General features: G+C 38.9%; 1 protein-coding gene across 3 annotated transcripts in view; it reads right to left on the bottom strand.

The window, feature by feature from the left end:
* Nucleotides 1-21170, bottom strand: part of EEFSEC (eukaryotic elongation factor, selenocysteine-tRNA specific) — a 123732-nt gene that overhangs the window by 46488 nt on the left and 56074 nt on the right. For all 3 annotated transcript variants that reach the window (XM_072044612.1, XM_072044611.1, XM_038185970.2), the window contains exon 5: nt 7363-8004. In XM_072044612.1, coding sequence (XP_071900713.1) covers nt 7363-8004 — 642 coding nt within the window. The remainder of the gene's footprint in view (nt 1-7362; nt 8005-21170) is intronic.

Genomic DNA, 21170 nt, shown 5'->3' with positions numbered 1-21170 from the left:
CTACGCTGGTGAACATTTGTAACTCAAATCCTAGCGAAGGCATAGGGTAGAGGGATGGTTACAGTTCAGTAATGTGTGTTTTTAGTTTCACTTTACCTTTGTACTTTAAAAATGCCTAGGAAATTACATTTATATAAAACCTCAGTTATTTAAGTTGCAGAATTGAGCACTTAAGAAGTTAAGAAATGCCAGATGTCCATACAACCTTATTCCTGTCCCTCTTTGATATGCCCCATGATATAGTCTTTACATGACCACATCCAAAAAAATTTCACAGGAACCCTGCCTTATTAAGTGCACAGAGCAGAGGCACAGGGGAACAGAATTAATGTTGCATAGGCAACTGTAAATCTGGTATTTCCTAACTTTCAAGTACTTGATTTTGCAACCTAAGTAACATTCTTAATTTATTTTTGTATCCAATAAATAAAATGGTGTATTGGTTGCCTTGCTGACAAACCGATTCCCCCACAGGTGACTCTTACACAACCTCAGAAAAATCAAGACCAGCTGTCCATACACTTGTAAGACTCAAAAGCATGTCTGCATTTTAAATTTAATAATATAAATAATAACCATAGGTGTTACTCAAACCTTGCAAAACTCTACTACCCAGTCATGTGAAGCATGCCATTCTTTTGTTGGTGAGTGAACAAAATATCACGCTTTTCATATGAGTAAGCAGATTCTGAGACTTAGCTGGTACACTTTTTTGACAAATTTATTATACTCTGTTAATCCATATGTTGTGTCAGTCAGTAAAAATCAGCACTCTTCTTAGTGCTGTTTAACAAAAATGGTATTTCTGTTTAATGAGCATACAGCCCTCCCTTCCCCCACTAAGCTTCCTTCACAAAACCTCTTACTCAGAAACAGAACAAGAGCCAATAAATAAATGCATCTTTTATATTCCTATTTTACAGTGCATTTTAACTAGTGAATGTGCTGTGCGCTTTTATTCACCTGATTGCCTTCATCTCTGTATTATTACTGTATTTAGCATACCATCAGCAGCCAAGCAGAACCAAACAAACTCACGTTCAGACTTCAAAGCAGGAAAAATATTAATTGTGGCGTCTGCGTGTTTACAGTAGATGGGGTGACATCCACCACTTCTCCCAGCCACAGTCACAGAGATGCTGCGGACAGCCCAGGTCACTGCCAGTGCCTGCAGGCAGCACCCCTTCAGTTTTCACTGTTCGGTTTGGTCTTCGGGCCTGCCTGTGCCTGCATGACTCCACACACTGCATCAGTCACACAGATTTTGTGGCACAAAGTGTCATTGCCTGGCTGATGCAGTGTTTTACTTGCTATCCTGCTGGAATTACCATGCAGCTATAAGTAAACAGCAAAGCATTAGCGCCAGTAAGCCAATGAAACATCCCTTATCTAGTAGTCGGATGGAAGAATCCGACTACCTGAGCCAATAAAATGTATTTCTCGTTCCTAGCAGCACCACAACCATGCAACAGAAAATGCAAGGAACAGCATTTCCATGACAAATAGTTTACATGCGGTGCACGGGCACAACTCTGTGAAACAAGTTCTGGTATTACTGATACCTGGAAAGAATTCAGTGAAAAATACACCAAAATTGCTCTCACGTGACCCTCTCCTCAGGAATTTTCTTTATCGCCAAGCAAAAGCAACCTTCCCCAAAGCTAGGCCTCATGCCTCACGTGAACCATGTTGGATGTACCCCCTTCGTTCATGGGCAAGTTCATTTTTCCTCCTTCAGCCGTTTGGTTTAGTGTGTGGCTGAGTTATTATGAACTTGACATGCACTCTGTAAATTATATGTTGGCATTTTCAGTCATAAAAAAGCTGTACGGAGCTGTAAGAAAATATGGGTGATAACCATTCAAGTTTTTAAATGTCATTTTCACAACCACTTTACTTCAAAATGTCTGCTCAGAAACATCAACTTGCTAAAGCATAGTTCGGGTATACCATAGGCTGGTAGTCAACAAATTTAAATAATATCTTCCTCACAAGTTTCCTGCAGCTGCTTACGATTACTCATCTCATCCCCTCTTCAGAAAGGCCAGAAGGATCTGTTAAGTGGTGGTGACAAAGATCTTTCATTTGGCCACTCAAGAAATGCATTTGCTCTGACACAACTCTGGTTAGCCTACTGTGAGAGAAAAAAAAAAAAAAGCAACATTTAAAAGATGCTGAAAGATAAGCTTTTTATCTTCCATTCAGATGCTCTGCCTCTCTGATAAAGATCTTGATAACTTACCCTGCTTTCACATCTTGCTCCTGCAACAATACTTTTCTCCTTGGGGACACTTAGATCACACCAATATTCAAACAATCAGTAACATCCCGTTATTAGGCAATAAGTGATCCTCTGGAAACTGAGCATGCTAGCTACATGATGGCCCCAGTCCCCATGAGAAGAAAATAAGAAAATTCACTGTCCAGCAACCCACAAAACTCAGGAACAGCGCGGCTGTGAATAAGAACTAGGACAGCCCATGGCCATGACACATGAAAGGAAACTGCTGAAGAAACAAAGTGCAACTTGATTACCATCAAGTAAGCACAGCCTAAAAGCAAGGCAAATAGTGAAGAAAATACATGAGAACAGTGAAGTACACAGAGAATTCATTCTTCTTAATGTCAGATGAATATAGAAAAAAACATCTTTAGGAAGGACAAGCCCATTCTAGTAGAAGAAAACATTGTTATGCTTGAAATGGGAAAAAATCACAATTGAGGTTTGCATTTATTTTCACTTAACAAGCTTGGAAGTGCATAAGGTGCAGCTTGTGCTCTGCAAACAAGGCAGAGTTTTCCTTCTCTTTTTGTTTCTCCCCAAGAACTACTGATTTACGAGCATCCTTAACAATAGGACCCTGCAACAACCATCCTAAGATAAATCCTGCTTGTGCAAACACTTCTCAAAACAGGCAGAATCTCTGAGTCATGCAGGAAAGCATGATGCACTTGTACAGCTCACTTTTCAGTTGAAATTCACTGCATTCAACCTGCATGTCCATGGAAGCCAGAGAGCAAATAATATGATAAACATAAAGGATTTATCCCAGGAACTGAGTAACTGCTTCGTGAGTCACGCTGGAATTAAGCTGTGATGCTGCTTCGAGGTAAAAAAGTAAAAGAAAAAATCAGAGGAAGATGTTTGAGAGATGGTTGGGATTAACACAAGTCTCCCCCGCAAAACAGACCAGGGCTGGTACGTGAGCAGCCTGTCTCCAGAGGCACACGACCAAGGACAACAGACACTGTTTATCTTCATAATTTGCTTGTCTGACTCCGGGGGCTGCTGACCTGCTACAGCTTAGCAAGCCCACCCTCACGACCACCATTCCATGGCCAAACTTTCTTCACAGCATCTCATTTGCTGCATTTTTTCCGCCAAGACTCCCACATCACTATCCTTAAAGCAACGCTGGTGTTCACAATAGCACTCCCAGCTCTGCTTTCACTTTTTTTTTTTCTAAATCAGTACAAGCCACTTGTTGCCAGCCTAGCACTTTTTCCTATTTAAAATACATTTGTCAGGCAGCCAAGGTTTTGCAAAAGAAAGTACCCAGAGGGCCACAGCCTGCCTCCACATAACCATGCAAGAAAGCACTCTTGACAGAAACTTCCTTCCACTGTACTTCTTCCCTCTCAAGTCCTCTCTGCATGAGCAAGCTGGACTAGTGTTTCATATAATTTTAAAATCAAGTTAAGCAAATATGAACCTTTGCAAAGGCCCTCTTCTGATTTTCCTTAATGCTAATCCCTAAAGATTTACTCTGACCCCAAAACAAATCTGTATTAAAGCAAAACACAACCATCCACACATTTCTGCAACAGTTTAATTGCATCAAGCACAATCACAACCCTAGTTTGAATTGCATGACTCCTTCATAACCAAAATGTAATTCCAGCATGGGTGCAGACCCCAAAAATGCCCTGTCTTGGTTAGAGCATGCTTTCTACACCATGCAGGGCCTCAGACAGCACTAACAATAAATATTTTGAAGCCAATATTCTCCGATACTACAGTAAAATACCTAAAAACCCTTCAGTTAGTGCAAAAATGAACAAAAATATGAGAGGGAGGCTCAAGGATACGCTGCAAAGAGGTAGATTTCAAGATCCCCGTGGGCTGTCATACTTTTTGTCCCAGTGCTCAGTGTTAGAGAGGCAAGATACGAAAAGGCAAGGGAGCAGTGCAAAAGAAGTGGAAGGGTACTTTCATTTTTGTAGAACATTTGCCACCAGTGGAGCAGATAAGAAAATCCAGGGAGCTTCTGCATATGTTTCCAATAAAATGTACTAATTCAAGGCCATTGGCTAGTTTATGTATGATTTGGACTTTTTAAAAATATGGTGTTTATCTAGTTCATGGATCTGAATTCCATTTGAAACAACAGCAATGTCAAAGTTGCTCTTAGAGGACCCAAAAAACATCTTTGGAAATAAATATCCTTCTTTTGTTAAGAAAATAAACCTTAAAACCTAGGGGGTGCTGTGCACAGGAGACACAAAAAGCACTGTGAAGCCGAAACTTAATGAATTCATGATTCTTACTGCTCCATCATTGCTCTGAAATTAATCCCAACAGAAACAAAAAGATAAACTGTAAATGCCTGATTTCTCCTGGGCAAACCAGTGGTTAAACTGCAGGGAATTTATTCCAATTCTAGCGACAAACGGGGGTTTGGGAGAGCCCCCAGCCGATGGGCTGCAGCACTTCACAGCCAGCGATGGCCCAACTCCACCGCAGCAGGGTGGGCAGACGTTACACACCCGGCCTCCTCTCTCCCAGCCTCTCAGGAAGCTCTGAAGCTGGTTTTCCCCATCAGTATTCTCTGGGAGAAAAGTTCACTTCTCATGAAGGTAATTCGGATTTTTTATTTATTCTTAATGCCTCCCCAGGGAAGGTGAGGTGGGGGGAGCTTCCTTGCTCAACAGAGAGAATGAAATTTTCCTGTATCGGTGCCAAGAATAGACACCCTAAATTCAGCGATCCTAATCTCCAGCCATCCATCAGCAGCAGGGTGGGTCCAGCTGATTCAGATTTTCTATTAGCCAGTGACTTTGTGTACTAAAAAAAGTCGCTGTACCACCCAATTGTTCCTGCTGCTCTCCGCTCTGCGAAAGCACAGGCTTGGTAGTAGCTACCCTAAGTACTTCCCCAGCAGGCCTCTAACTGGCACCAATCCTCTTCCCACCAGCCCTCCCGAGTCCCTGCATGCCCCTTCGACTTCACAGCAGGAGCTTGTGCTGCGGCAGCGTTTGCTCCGCTGTCCTTTTGGCAGGCATCAGGGAAAACACCAACTCCGAGCATCTGCAGCACTGCAGGAGCCAGAACCTGAGAACAAGCCTAATCCGTAGATAGGCTGATGGTTCAGTGGCAAATGTTCATTTACAGGGCCAATTACTATTCATACAGACAGTGATCAAGGCCAATATATGGGGCACGCTGTTATCCCTTCTTCAAATGTCACAAACTCCCCAGCTTGGGATTTATATCTGAACAGGTCACTGATATATAACCCTAGCAAATTACTGCACTGGCCAAATATTAAATACCCTACATTCATTGGTTATTTTCTGTACAAGAAATTCAAATATGAGTAATATGATTAACGTTATTCTGTTATTTACACAGTAAAATCAATAGCAGAACAAGTAAACCAGCAAAGCACTTAAAAATACCATTAAATAAAAAATAAAAAAAAAATAAAATAATGGCCAAGGCTCTCTGCAGAGCCAGTTACTTCAGTCAGACAATTTACATTCTCACACTTGGCACTCTGCAAGTTTTCAACGCCCATACACAAGTGCCACGCATTGGAGCAAAAATAAAGAGAGAAGCTGAGACCAGTTCATTTCAGTTAAACAAAAAATCAAACGCCATGCGTCTCTGGGGGTCACAAAACCTTTTGTTCTCATTCATATTCCTAACAGCCACAGAGAAACAAAAGGACTTAGTAAGCCAGGCATCTTGGGATTTTAGCAGCATGGGCCCTGCACAAGCAAGTAAATTTTTAGTGGAGGTAATGGCAAATGTTTAATGAGTTTGGATAGCATTAGAGCATCAGAAGAATAAAATGTGAGAAGATGAAAATGAGCAGAATTGGTATCCAGACATCCACTTTTGGTCTAACCTTCTCTGCAGATTAGAAGACAAACTATTTTGGACTCCATATTGTAGTTCAACATCACCATCAGGCAAAAAGAAAGGTAGCTGACCATTTCAAACAAAGGAAAGACACAAAACACCGAACAGTTCTGAAGAGTGACTGTTGACTCATCATAAAGACAAGTTTTTCAGAAGGTTAGATACCCTCTTGTTCACTACCTTCCTACTGACACAATTTGCATAAAAACAACCAGCAAACACCACCACAAAGTCCTCTAGTTCCTTTGCAAAGAATGGCCTCTGAAGTCATTAGTGGAAACACAAAGGAGAAACTCTGGAAAAGCAAAACCAACACAGAAGCCTCTGAGAGAAAGGGGCAGAAATATGAATTGCCTATTTCATTAATACAGCGAGGCATTTAGGAAAAGGAATCTCACTAATGCATAATCATGCCCTTGGAAGGAACTTCATTTACTTTTTACTATTAAGTTAGTAAAACAAACATCGAAGTATTCAAGAAGCCTACACTATAAATTGCAAACATAGCGAGCTATGTTGACGAGTGTTTAGTCTCCTGTAGTGAAGTAAGTAGAGACCTTATTCAGTACTCAAAACAGCTTCAATGGAATTCTGAGAAGCAGCAGCAAAAATGCTACATGTTTTGTTCAAATAAACTAACTTTTGGATTAGGAAAATAAAAATTAATAGTTCTTTACCCAGATGTTCATAAAACACCTAGCACACCAACTTATCAAGTAAACACTTACTAAAATTTTCAACTATGCACATTTAGGGGTAAGCAATTCAATTTATATATCATACATCTCTATCTGAAGACATACATCTTTACATTTTAATGTACTGCAGACTGTGTTAAACACATCAGTGGAAAGCTGGAAGTTTTGTCAACCGCTATATATGTTATGTTGAAAAGAACAGATGACCCACTTAGGAAGGCACACAAACAAGGCAAGTTTGCAGGAAGAACACAATGGCTAGACCATCAAAAGGATCAATGAAAAAACAGTATCGAGTTACTTAACACTGTATTGACCTAAATAAACTTGTCACTTTTAAGCAATCATCTCTGACTCATCGCAAACAGGAAATATATAATATATTAAGTATACAAACATAAGAAAATGTATATGAAGGACTCTGGAACATAGTGGTTAAAATTCTGTTGCACACCAATATATGCAACTCAGAACAAAGATTTCCCCTCTCCCATGTAAAGCATCAAAAAAACAGCTTACCCTTTCCACTTGTCCTTCTTTGTGCTTCAGCTTGTACACTTTCAGCTTTGGAAGGAAAGTCTCTATGTAGTTCTTGTCTTCCATGCCTTGAAGCAGTACCCCATGGAATGCCAATCTGCAGGTGTTTGCGTGAATATCTGTATCCAGCTTGGAGCCGATCACAAGGCACAGTTTAGGGCAGGTGACGGGTTTTTCAAACTCCAGCAAAGCCCACTGTTGTCTTGGTAGCTGGACTTCTCCAGATTGGTCATTTTCTTTGTTCTCCTCTGAAGATTTTGAGTCCTTGGACAAATATTCCTCTTGATAAAGATAATCTTTTTCAAAATCAAAAGCATTCTCTTGAATTTCTTCATTGAAGTCAGCAGGAGCTGGACTGAAAAACATCACTCTTCCCATGACTGTTTCATGACCAACGGTGATATGGAACTTAGCCTTGGTCTGAAGAGCTCCTCGAAAATACTGGATTTTCTTCAGGGAAATTATTGCAGCATGGATGGTGTGAAGTGATTCTGGGGTACAAACCAGCCCTCGTTCCAGTAGCTTGGGATCAAACTGGGTCACACAGATGCCTACTCTGTCACCCTGCATAGCATAAGTCACAGGAGTGTGGAACATCTGCATAGACTTGACTTTCTTTGTCACCTATTGATGAAAGAGCAAGAAAGAAAAAAATTAATTGCACACAAGCACGTCATGAGCATAAAGCCACATCAAACCCTTCTCACTTCTAAGGAGGCTGATGTTCTAGAAAAGTCCACAGTTCAGAAATCAGAAAGTGAAGAGACTAAGAACATGATGCTATCATTTAAAATTAGCGCAGGTTTAAGTTTTACCTTGTTCTATTTCTGTTCATGAAACTGTAGCATTACCATGGCCAGAATTATATTGATATTTGCTCCATCTCTGCTGCAACACCTTCCTACTATCTACAAATCAGATATACCCACACCATGGAATAGCTTATTCAATGTACTCTCCTCCAAGCACCTGTACCAGCAGAAATGTAGTAGTACAATATCCATCCATGCACCTACCTCACTGATTTTGCACCTCCTTTCATTGATTTCTTCATTCCCTTTTTTGACTTGATTAAACTCAACTGTAAAGTGTTCAGAACAATATTTCTTTCCTTATAGTGCATTTGTACAACACCAAGCACAATGCAGTCTTTTAAACTATCACACCAAATTAATCGATAATACCAAAAATGAAGATTGCAGAGCCTATTCCATTCTACACATTACAGAAGAAAAAAAATCTTCGGAGTCTTTTACTGCAAATATTTTTATGCTTACAAATATTTGTATGGTAGCATCACCACCACTAAAATTTGTGGGTTCCACCTGTTAATGATTATCACATGAAAAGTAGAGCATTGTCCACAAATTAAAATCTATTAAAATATGTCTATATTAAAATTTAATAAGGTTGCCATTCTTTTACTTATTCAAAGGAGTTCTTCAGCAAAAGAGAAGAGTGAAATAAGCTTTTAAAGATCGGTCTTGGCTCTGCTTGATCAGACCAAGCCAATTTAGTTTAACAAGGTTTCATTTTGGCTTTTCTTTCAGTTCTGTAAACCATCTTTCAATAAGATTTTTCTGGTTTGCGTGTAACCAAAAGTTTTTTCTGATAATATGTTTATGTTACCACCTGTTGCATTTATTCTAATGGGCATTGGATAGTTGACCACTCTGCCTGAAGTACCTACATTAGATACCATGCTTTTAATACTGAAATGATGTTTTTGGCAACAAAAAATACCTCTCCTAAATAAATATTAAGTATTTGGACAAGAGTCCTCAGTACAGAAAACTTACACACATTCTTGAAAGTCTGAAACCTCAGAATTCACATCCAAGAACCAAACGCTCCATGGGAAAGTGCTTTTCCAGAGATCATTTCTTGAGTATGTTTTCATCAATATACAATGGATTATACTGTGGAACGTACGCAGAATAAAATCAGTAGCAGACCTCCACTCTGTATCATTTTCTTTTCTGCTCTCTTCTCTTTTTGATAGCTGTGGAACTGGTACTAAGAAAAGGTTCATGCCAAATGCTACCGTGCAATTTTCAGCATTCACACCATTATTATGTCTTACTCAGCTGCAACTATTCTCAAATTAATCCTCCACCACTGCACATACTTTAGCAACCCATCTTCTAATCCTTGCCTATCGTATCTTCTATTCCTGGAAGTAAGAACTCAAAATGCTCAAGCAGTGATGAAGAGAATCCCAAATCAAGCATGTTACGATCAGACTCAGCAGATCAGAGGTTCATTCTCAGTATGTCACACAACTTAGAGCACATCATTTAGGTTAGACTACTCAGAGCAGTCTAGAGAAGTTAACCCTATTAATCCCAGAATTATTTACTTGCAGGATAGCACTGAAAATTTCTGCTTTTTTTTTCCTGCACCTTGGATGCAATGCATAAGTGAAAATAAAGTGTGTGTTTTTTTTTTCACCTTTTCCTTTTCTACAAAGCCTGCCAACTCTATTTGAAGGGCGTAATACCTGACTCCATACAAATCTTTGTGCGACTTCTCAACACCACCAACATAAGCAATACTAAGAGAAGACCGTAGAAAATAAGACAGAAAAAGACTCATAGGAGAACAAGTTGTAGAAACTTAAATCAGAATAGATTAGGCAAAAAGTTTATTAGCTGAACAAAAACCTTTAGTAGGTGAAATATAAAAGCTCTCCAAATAAGCCAGGAAAAAAAAAATCACAGGAAATATACAGAAAGGTCCTTTGAAAAAGAAAAAAAAAAAACTAACTAGCAGATACACAGCTTCTGGAAAAGAACAAAAATTCTACATTTTTTCTTGAAAGTGTAATTATACAGATAACAATGGCTCCTACAAAGACTGTTTGGGTTCCCTGCATCTCTAGCTGCTAACCAAAATCAAAAGATACACCCACCCTTTTCCAGACTATAACAAGCTAATTATTGTAACACTTTTCAGATCAAGCATCACATTGATGCCTGTGTATTCTCCAGGTATCCAACAGACATTATGAGAACGGAGAGAGCAAGAGCTAGGCGTATGTACAAGAAGAAACCCTGGACCAAAATACTTTGGTGTGATCTTAACTAATGTCAAAACAGAATTTAGAGGCCATTTTAAGTATTTATGAGAATTTTAGTTCAACGTTTTTATATTCAAGCATATATTCATTATTCCTTTGGAAAAACACCTGAGACAGTACTTCCTTCTCTACATGGACAGAAGAGAAAATTTCACAATTTTCACCTCTACCACTCTGTTCACTTAGAGCCTTGTAGTTTTGAAGGCTCGAAGTGTCAGGGGTTGAATCAAACCCTTTCACCCTTCTTTCACTATAACCTGCCTCTCCCTCTTCAGTTTCAAACACTGCAACAGTTGCAGCACTGGTGATACCACAAATAATGGTTAAGGACTTGTTTAAAGAAGTTTTTCTAAGTATGTTTCAAAGAAAGAAGCAAGCATAACAGGAAAGAAATTGCCATATGAAAGGTATCAGAGATTATTTGAAAGACTATGATGTAATACCTGATAATTAAGTCTTCTACAACCATGCACAGTGAACAATAAACAAACAAGAACTACAGCAGCTTCTATACCTCTTAAAGGAATTGAAATATGCACAAGTTATCTATGCAGACACAAAGGTTTTTATTTTATTATGAATCTTCTGGTTTATAGTATTTTTTAAAAATATTGTAACACTCAGATGACTAGTTAAAATGCTCCCCTAAATTAACTCAAATGTTTAGGATAGATGTATTTGACATGCAGCTTATAAACAATGACTGGAAAGAATTAATTAGTACTTTTAGAACATTCATTTCACGTGATTAAACCTTTCCAATAACATTTGCAGTTCTCAACTGTGGCATAGAAAGCTGGCTTGTATCGGAATACGGGCTGCCTTCTTTGATATTTCAGTGCTGAGCTACATTAAAAGGAAAATACATTTATTGAATATCACTTCAATGACAAACATTTGCTGCAATTCCTGGATGTAGGAGAAACTTTGCAGTGGACTATCAATACATGAATATTTTCCAGTGTTGTATGAGACTTAACAGTACGGTTCCCTTAATACATATGCTGACAGCCCAGCATCCAACCCAAGATCGAGAAAAGTCTTGGATCGTGAATAATTCTCTTTCAGGGTCTCTTTCAGAGAACAGCATCCTAGTTAAAAATCACTGAGAAATTGCAGAAGAATGTAAAGCAAAGCTTTTCTCCCCCAACCCAAACAGATTATCTGTGCTGCTCCCAACACGGGAAGCAAGCTCCCCACCCTTGCTGGGCTCACCCAAAACTTTCACCCCCATCTCGTTTCGTTGTAGCTGAGTCCGGTTTTCAGACAGCTCTGGTTATCCTCTGACATGCAAAGGGAAAAGTACTGCATTACTCAACCTACTGAAAATCAGCACTTCACAATGACCTATACCCAGTACCTTGCATCCTATTTAATCATCCCATCTATATTTGTTGTTACATGCAAGCAACTTTTCCCCTTATATTCAATGGTTTCTGCTCTTGTGCCTGAAGTTCCTAGAGACACACCAGAGGTCAGAAGGAAAAGAGAATTGCAAGATCACGTTCAACTCCTTTCCTTTATTTCCTACATGTTCTCAGTACTGGAATCTACTGCAAGCGGATTATATAGCACAGTACCTTAACTGACCATAATTTCTGTTCCAAGAGTATAATGCCCGCAGGAATTAGAATCTAAGCAAAACAACGCTGGGCAGTGCCGAGCTGACTGGGGAGAGGGGAATTAGATCACACAAGAGCTGAGTTGGAATTGCATCTTCAAAAGGTCAGACAGGACCAGCAGAAAAGTGAATCAGTGAGCTGATAAGCACCCACTGGATCAAATAACGAGAGCCAAAGTAGCTCTAAATCACTAACTTCCTGTTTTCTGAGCAGACCATGGACATCAGTACAGTATTTTACTTGATTTCTCTCTGAATTCAACTGACAAAAACATTCGTCCATAGCTTACTGTTCTTTTTTTTTTTTTCTTTCAATACACTGAAGTATACAACCAAAATTCATCTTTGTTTTGTCTGGCCTTTAAAGTACAAACATGGAAACACTGAGAAGGACACAACTGGCCCTGAGTATTAGATTTGTTTCTCTTATGCGTATCTAGTTTCCCCATGTAAGGCACACCCACAAGTTATAACACAACCCTAAACTTTCACATTTTCTTTTGCTTTACAGCAACAGAAACTGCTAGTAGGGAGTTGGGGCTAGATCACTCAATGCACCCACCTACCAACAGACTGAAGTTAAATACTTACTCAGGAGCATTCTGGCCTGAGCAATAGGAACTCAGAAGTGAAACCAATTCTGACCAGTATCTCCAGCTTTTCTTCACATTTATTTCAAGTACTCAATTTCTGTTCACGAAATGTTCTCTGTAAAAACACCACCTCATCTATGAAAATAAAGCAAGGACCATTCTAACAACCCACTCAACAGAGACTTGTTTTACTCTTTCAGGGAGTCAGGCATTTAGAAACAAGAAGACAGTGAACGATACTGAGTGTAACTTTAAAATGCCAGACGTTTTACACAGACAAATGGGTAAACATGGAAAATTTGGATATCATTGTAAAACATGCCACCAACATGCTACATTCTTTTTGCCTGCTAATAATAGAATGAAGGAATCGATTATATCATCATATAAATCAAGAACCACGCGTTGAAATCTTCCATGTGCAACAGGATTTAGTTTACTGGTTTGGTTTTTGTTGTTGTTTTTAAATTTGTATTATCCCAATAATGTTCCTAAAGCATTATGTAATGGTCTGTAAAAATGGTGAGAAGAAAATTTGTCTTGAAATGAGCACTAAATAAAAAACATGCAAAACAGAAATCATAAGTACCCAAACAGTTCAGCCCTTGAGATAAACAAACGTATGCAGTATAAGAGAACCTGTTATTTGAAGACCAAAGCAAAAGCTCACCAAGATTTTCAAAGCAGTTTAGTACAGACTAATAGAAAACAGGATATAGAAAAAGATCATTAATGACTTTTTTCCCCTGATATGTCAGAGCTTCTTTTCCTTTATTTATCCAAGTTCCATTAAGTTATCAGCCATATGCCATTGCTCATAGCTTCTTTAGATAAGAACCTAGCCATCCTGCTGCCTCTCCCAATGCTGCAAGTGCATCTTTCTGATATGAAAGATACAGTAACAGTACTTCAACATAATGCTGATGAGAAAGTGCAAAGTTACAATAATTAGCATTGATAATCTAATAGAGAAAAAGACTGGATTATAAATGCAGCATTTATAGGAGTATTACACACGTATTACAAAAATGGACCCCACTTCAAGAGCAAACAACTCCCAACCAGTTTAAAATCAAGGTCACGTCTACGAGTCTAAGTACTAAGATCTGCATCTTCAAACTTATGGCTGAGAGGGGAAAGGAACTCAAATGATGAACAGGTTCAGTCCTGAGGTTCAGGATCAGAAATCCAAGAATAAGCCTGCCTCAAATCAGAGTGAAGAAAAGTAACACCTCAAGAGGTATAAAGAGACCTTGCATCTGAATAAGGTGCTAAAAACAAGAGACAACACCTTCATTTCATCCAATAAAAGCGCCTGGTTGCACCTGAAGAGAAGCTGTGAACCCAAAGCCCAGCTGAATCACCACAATGCATCCTATATCTGCTGCTTTTGAAAGCAAGGACTGCCTTCCTCCCTACTGCACTACCGCAACTCCAACTAAAGAATAAGACACTCACCTTTCTGCTCCCAGGGTCATCTCTCGGTGGTCACAGGACATCACCTTGCACTGTCAAAAACACAGCCCACCTGTCCTAAAGGCTACCACAACTTTGTTTTCAGCCAATCCCTGTCTAAGCCCGTGTACTGAAACTAAGCAAAAACTATAATTCAGGCACAGGATTGTTCTTAGGTTTAAAAAGATTGTTTTATCATTCTAAGTATGAAGCATACTAAATTTATTACTACATAAATGAAGGAAGACCATTTACAAGCAAAGTCCTATAGAAGAGCAAGCAGTGTTTTAGTGAAGACAAATCACTCTGCTCAAGAAGCTTCAAAAGGCTGTGAACAGACAAGACAACAACAATGAGAATTCAGAAATCACAAGTCAAGGCTCTTGCCCTACTCCATCCATACCCTTCACCACAAAAACGTTTATTTGAAAAGCTACAATATGGAATATCTTAACTTTTTGAGCCTGGAACAGGTTGCCCATAGAAGCTGTGGCTGCCCCACCCCTGAAGGTGTTCAAGACCACGTTGGACAAGACCCTGGTCAACCTGATCTAATGGGTGGCATCCCAACCTATGGCAGAGGATTGGAACAAGATGGTCTTTAAGGTCCCTTCCAACCTAAGCAATTTTATGATGTTACATCTCACAACAAGAGTTCCACAAATCTTCAACCAGGACTTCAGAAAAGCATGACATAGGAATAACACATCGTTGAACAGAAATTTTGCCCAACGCTCAAGGTGTGGAAAGTCATCTCTTCAGAGTCAACATCCCAAGGGCAGCTAGAACCAACAACAAACAGGAAAAGCCTCAAAGAGAAATAATTAGAAGTTTGATTATGTCACCAAGATGCTGTGACAGGTTTCTAAAATATCTTGAATATTTATAGAATTTGCTATGTGACCAACGCCTCACTTTGTTTCCAGACAGAAAAGGAATATACAGCATGTGGAAGAAAAAATATTTCACATAGAATGGTTCCTTTACCTTAATTTTTAACTGAAGCTTATAAGTGCATCACTATGTGACCGCTGTGGTACTTATGTAATGCCACACACATGCTATCAGATTTTATTTAATCTACTCCTCCTCCTGTTAAAATAACACCATAGCCTGAGTAGCCTGCACTGCAGCATTGGAATAAAGCAATATAAAAGAGGATATGAAAATCCCCTTAGCTTAATTCCTTTCACAGCATCTAAAATATGTCTATGCACCCAGTAAATAAAGAAGCAGGTCAGTGATCTTATGATCTTACTCTCATGCTGCTCTGCTTTAATGTTATAATTTTAATTTAAATTACATGCATGTTATATTCATGCATACAACCACAAATCAAAAATTAGCAAGTGTTAAGATTAAGATTTGGCACATAATGTTAAGTGACCTTTTGTGCCTAGGCATTCTCCTGTAATCCTTAAGTACATAATCTCAAACTTTTTCAGCAGAGCCTGATCCATCCAACACACAGGCTGAACAAACCTCACTGAACAAAAAAAATCTATCCCCTACTTCTTGTCCTCTGACTGAACTGGGGAATTTGTTCTTTACAGTAAAACGTCAAGCCCACACCGTAGTGCATGTATTGCACGTATACTAATTTTTTGGAATTTTTGGTTACGTGGTGAAGTTCAGTGAATTTGTCACCCTTCTGATGTAACGTGGTATTTATTCCTCACTGCCACGGATAGGAAGTTTGACTGCGTAATTTGATAAGATCCAACTTCAAGAAATACCACAGTGTCTGTTTTTTGGTTTTTGAAAGTGAAATGCTGATTTTTCAGAGTACTTAATTATTTCATTGCAATTTTATTCGCTGGGAGCAAAGCTCCCATTCACCTCACGCACTTTGGCCGAAACTGCTAAACCCAACCCACAGCTCCACAGCTTCCATCCCAAAATCCCTCTCAAAGTCACGCCTCTTCCATATCTAAACTTTGTCACGGAAAGCAATCAGGCTGGTAAAGCATGACCAACCCTTGCAGAATTTCTCAGCAATTTCATGTTCTTCTCATTTCATCCCTTAGATCCTCTCCTTTATCTGGGATTCAGAAGGGAAACACCAGAAGCTGAATTAGGCAATGCTGATGCCATGCACAACCTCTCAAAAGTAACAGCAATTACAGACCTCAGTACTCGCTCTGCTCTGGGGCACCAAGACCCACCGTGCCTTTATTTTCTCTCTGCATTGCCTCCTCTAGATCTGGGTCAATCTATTCTGTACCCTGTTCACTCCAGCAGAGAGGAAAGGGAAGAACGAAAGGCAGACCCCTTTTATTCCTTGGGCCCAAAGAGCCTAACAGCTGTTCATGTTGAATGCGCAGGGCTGTAGATAGCAGGAGTCAGACACCTAGTAGTCATTTTGAGATGAAAGGACGTAAGAGCTCTTCACGTTTTCTTGTATCCAAAAATGAAGTCTTAAGATGTCAGGTAACCTTAAGTGCAAGTGGTACTACTTGTGCTGTCTGTCAATCAAATGGCAAAGTATGAATTTTAAAAGCATACATAACGCTAATGAATTTAGCCATTAAGTATCTAGACAGAGAACATCAGACCCACAGTAAAACTATGGCACAGAATAAGCTTAAAATTTACATACCAATTAAAATTTATGCAACTTATCAAAATATATTTCAATAAATATTTTTCAAAGAAAAAAATCCAAGAAGAACTCAAAACCAGTGCAAAATGATAGGTTAAAGAAAGGCTGCCTGGAATTTTCTTCCAACAAAATGAACTGAATTCTTTTTTTTTCCCCTCCAAATAGATTTAGGTTTAGAACAATAATAATACTTTTATCTGAAGACTTCAAAGTCACATGCAAAAGAATATATCACAGTAAACACAGGGTTGAAGGTTTTATGGAAGTACTTCTACTGGGATTTTTTCCCTTCTTCTTTAAAAGAAATTTGTTTACTACCAGTCTTTGAAAAGCATAAAAGGGGGAAGCTATAGGCTAAACAAGTAAAACTTTTACATGTAAGGAACATTTGGAGCTTTGTGAGAAGGCTGGTTTTGGTAGAATGTGCGACATGTAGCCCAATGTGAGTAATATTATATCTCAAATAAAAATCAGCCCATGAATATACATAATCCAAAAGGTAATTCTCCCAATCTCTGAAATGTAATGGAGCCACTCTAGATCACTGAGGCATGAATATTTACCGTATTCAGGCTTTACTGCTCTCGATCTGGGTTCAATTTTGCAAATTAAAATGAAGGCTCTGTGGATAGAGAGATTAAAGAAGAGCATCCCAAAGCCTGCCTGTTTCCTTGGTGTGGTAGCAGTGATCTGGTTACCCTTCTGTTAGGTTATTTCTTTTTACTTAATGGAGTAGGTCAAAAGCAATTGCGAGTGGAAAGAGGAGGTCATTATTAGGTCATAACCTTGGAGTTAAAGGCTCACTAAAGAAAACAAACACAGAGTGAACATAAAACTGCATTTAAAAATAAAACCTGTAATGAAAAATAATATTTTCAGGTCTTTTCACTTCTATTTTGACAGGTCAAGTGAGAAAAAACAGAGCAAAGTCCTTTCTCGTGAACAAAATTCTCCTGTCCTTCCTCTAACATAAGCTCATTAATAGAAGATGATTTACACAAAACGTAACAAAAGTGATGAGTAATTACTAAGAGATCTAGTAGGCTTCATTAGCCGTGGCAAATGTTAACAGTAACTGTGATGATTTGTATATTTTCTATGGAATACTTGGAATATAAACAGCACTCCAGTGCAATGCAGCAAGAAGCAACACAAGCATGCACATCAGTACAAATCAAATGACACGGTACTACTGCTAGTGAATGCCTTGTACTAGCTACAAACAAAACAAAGGCTACCTCTGCTATGAGAGGAAAAAATGATTAATTACTATTCATACAAGTGTTTTTTTGCAAATAATCCTTTTTAGTTTATGAAATTAAAAAGGATTGGTATACAAAATCTTTACCGCTTTTCCTTGAGGTAGGAATTTTTGGTGGTAAATTTTCAAGAGTTGGACTGGAAAGCAATTTTTAGTCCAAGTCAGTCAGTAACAGTGATTAAAATTGACAAGTAAATTAATATACTCTCTATTGTATATTTTCAAAATCTGAGCAGTTGAGTAAAGAACAAACAGATTTATCCTTACCACCTTGGCAAATAATTCTAAAGTATTAAAGGAACAAAGTAGTACAGTGCAAAGTCTGATATAGCAAAACTGAATCTTAATGTACAGATACAAGTTGTAAGAAGTCAGGTTTATAGTACTGGTTCTGATGAATCCATTCATATGCAGTTAAGCGAAAAAAGAGGACAGAAGGGCAGAAAAAAGGAGGGGTAAAAAGGCAGCAGGGGGAGGAAAGGAATGAAGAGATTGTCTTATGACATTGGAAATAAAGCCAAAATGTAGTGGTCATTTTCTAGCCAAGCCAGAATCTACCACATAGAAGTGCCACATGCTATCTTAAGAAATAAGAAATTCACTCTTTTTTTTTTTTTTTTGTGCCTCTGAGCTACATGCTGGTACCAAAGGGTTACTGTGCTTTGAAACCTTTACCAATGGCCTTACTAAACATTTAATATTTTTCTTTCTGCCTTCTTAAAGGCCCCAGATGTGTTCTTGCAGATCAAAAGAGACCAACTTATAAAGTTAAACGAAATCAAGGGCTTTTGTTCCGAGGCATCGTTGCTGAACTAATTATTCCTGGATGTTGTTTAATGAAATAGTGGTGCTATATATTAAAACAGTTAACAGGATGAGTTGCATGAGTTATAGGTAAGGTCTGATCTGGGAATATAAATTTAAGTTTTTCTTCAAAGGAGATGAAACAAACTGCTCACAACTCCCCGGTACTTTCTGTCACTGGAAGACTGAAATAAAGGAACCCAAAAATGTACAAAAGCTGAAATATCATTCTACATATTTACCCTTCCCTGAACGAAGGAGAGCAAAAGATGGGGGAGTTCAAAAAACTCCCAAGGCGCTTTGAGGTGGGGAAATGAAGATCTAAGTTACCCTGCCTATTCCCTGGATGCCACAAAGCACGAGTTAAAATAAATATTGGTGAAGTCTTGAGAGAAGCTTCATTTTAGATGTACCTACGCAAAAGAAGAAAGGTCTCCCATCTTAAACAACTCAAAGCAAATAGCTACCAGAGCAATTAGGTATTTCTATTAGCAGGCAAAAAAAGAAGTCCTTTGCCTCCCCTTCCATTTTTCCTATCCTAACATCCACTTTATTAGAATTGGGTCTTTTTACTGCACAATTATTGCAATTGGATTTATTTTTTTTAAAACAACACTCAACACCACTATATTTTTGGTAAAATGCTTAATTATCCATTTACCTGAAAGGAGCAAAAGACTCTAAAGAGCCCTAAAGACATCTCAGACTAGGAAGGCAACTTTTCAGGACCAATGGCTCTTAGACAATAAACACTTCACTTCCCTACTGATCGTCTCTTCTGTGTTTGTATTTTACAGCCTGACACCAGCCAACCCAACACTTGACACCTAATTAACAGACCTAGGAGCTGGAGGTCTGTATATTGATCACACTAAATGGGATTAGCTTGAAATAAAAAGTTCAAAGGGTCTTGACCAAACTTCACCACAGCCCAGCTGTGACAGCTGCTATGAATTTGTGTAGCCAGTGCCCCACGTTTTTATTAAGAGGGGTCTGGCACACAAGAGCACGCAGTAGCCTATGAGATCACGAAGGTTCACCGAACAATGTCAGGCTCTGTAACTGAGGACAAAAATCCTTTTGCTTGTTTGCATAGATCTTTTTGATTAACTCCTGAAAAGGGTCCCTCACCTCTGATACGACAAGCATTTACAATAGACGTAGAGTTGTGACTTCTTTGCCTCGCAAGGATTTGTTAACTTCCTGTAGGAGAGCTGTCCAACCTGAAAAAACCTCGGAGTATAAAAGAAGTCCTGATACGTACTGTAAAACACACTTAGTATATTCTGACAATGACAGCCTGGAGCTGTATTCAAATAATAGAACTCCAAACTATTATCTTTTAAAACACGCTTTCTACGTACCTAAGCCTTTCAGCTGTCTGAGGTGAACAAATACATCTACGTGTTACACACACACACACACACACAGCCATTTTTGCAGCAGCAGCCCTACTGACATGATTTTTAAACCTTCAAGATCCAAACAAGTCAGAACTAACACCAACACATTTCGCTATTTCCGAACACCTGTGCAAATTATTTTCTTTTTCCAAAACAAGTATACTTGGTAGTGAAGAACAAGGCTGACCAGTGCCTGCAAGAAACCCAGGCACAGGAAGCGTGCTGCGACCCGGAGGGGAAACAAGCACTTGGCGCAGAGATGCGTGATACCACCGAGGTATGGTGGGTGAACATACAACAGGATTTTCCTGGATAATGTCATGTTTACCAAAACACTCAGCATTGACTATGAACAAAACGGGATTGTTTTTGTTGTTAATTGTATTAATTTGTTTCATAGGTTCACCCTGTTAGAATATTTAAAAAAAAAAAAATCAAGGAATAACTGCTCTGGGAGTTTACATATCAATGATAAGGAAATGGTCATCAGTCAGGAGAAAGAAAACAGATGAAAGTTTATAAATTGTTTTAATCCATTATCGGTCTTTTAAAAAGAAGCAAAATGTGGACCATGAAGTGACCTGAAAAACAGGCTCCCTGAGGCAACAACACGCACAGGTAACAGAGATGTCCCCATAGCCATTGCGCAGAAATACCTGAAAGCAGACTGTCAAAAAAGTTTGGTAAGAGCAAAGAGAGCAAAGCAAAGCCTATGAAAGAGGGAATTGTCAATCGTGGCATGTAGAGGTATTTCACAGAGGAAAGAAAAACCTTTTAGCACTTTATACAGTATTGTGGCACACCAAAACCCGCTTTTATGGCGTTTTTGTTTCTGTTTTCTATCTATGCACATCTCTTCTGCTAGACTTCTTTCCCTGCAAAACCTCTCTTCCTCTCCTTTGGGTTTCACATCTGTTCCACGCCCTGCTAAGACAACCTGAAGTGAAATGGCCGATGACATTTCAAAGCACC

Source organism: Anas platyrhynchos, chromosome 13 (genome assembly GCF_047663525.1).
Source record: "Anas platyrhynchos isolate ZD024472 breed Pekin duck chromosome 13, IASCAAS_PekinDuck_T2T, whole genome shotgun sequence".
Taxonomy (NCBI): Eukaryota; Metazoa; Chordata; class Aves; order Anseriformes; family Anatidae; genus Anas; species Anas platyrhynchos.
This window is presented reverse-complemented; position numbering and strand designations above follow the sequence as displayed.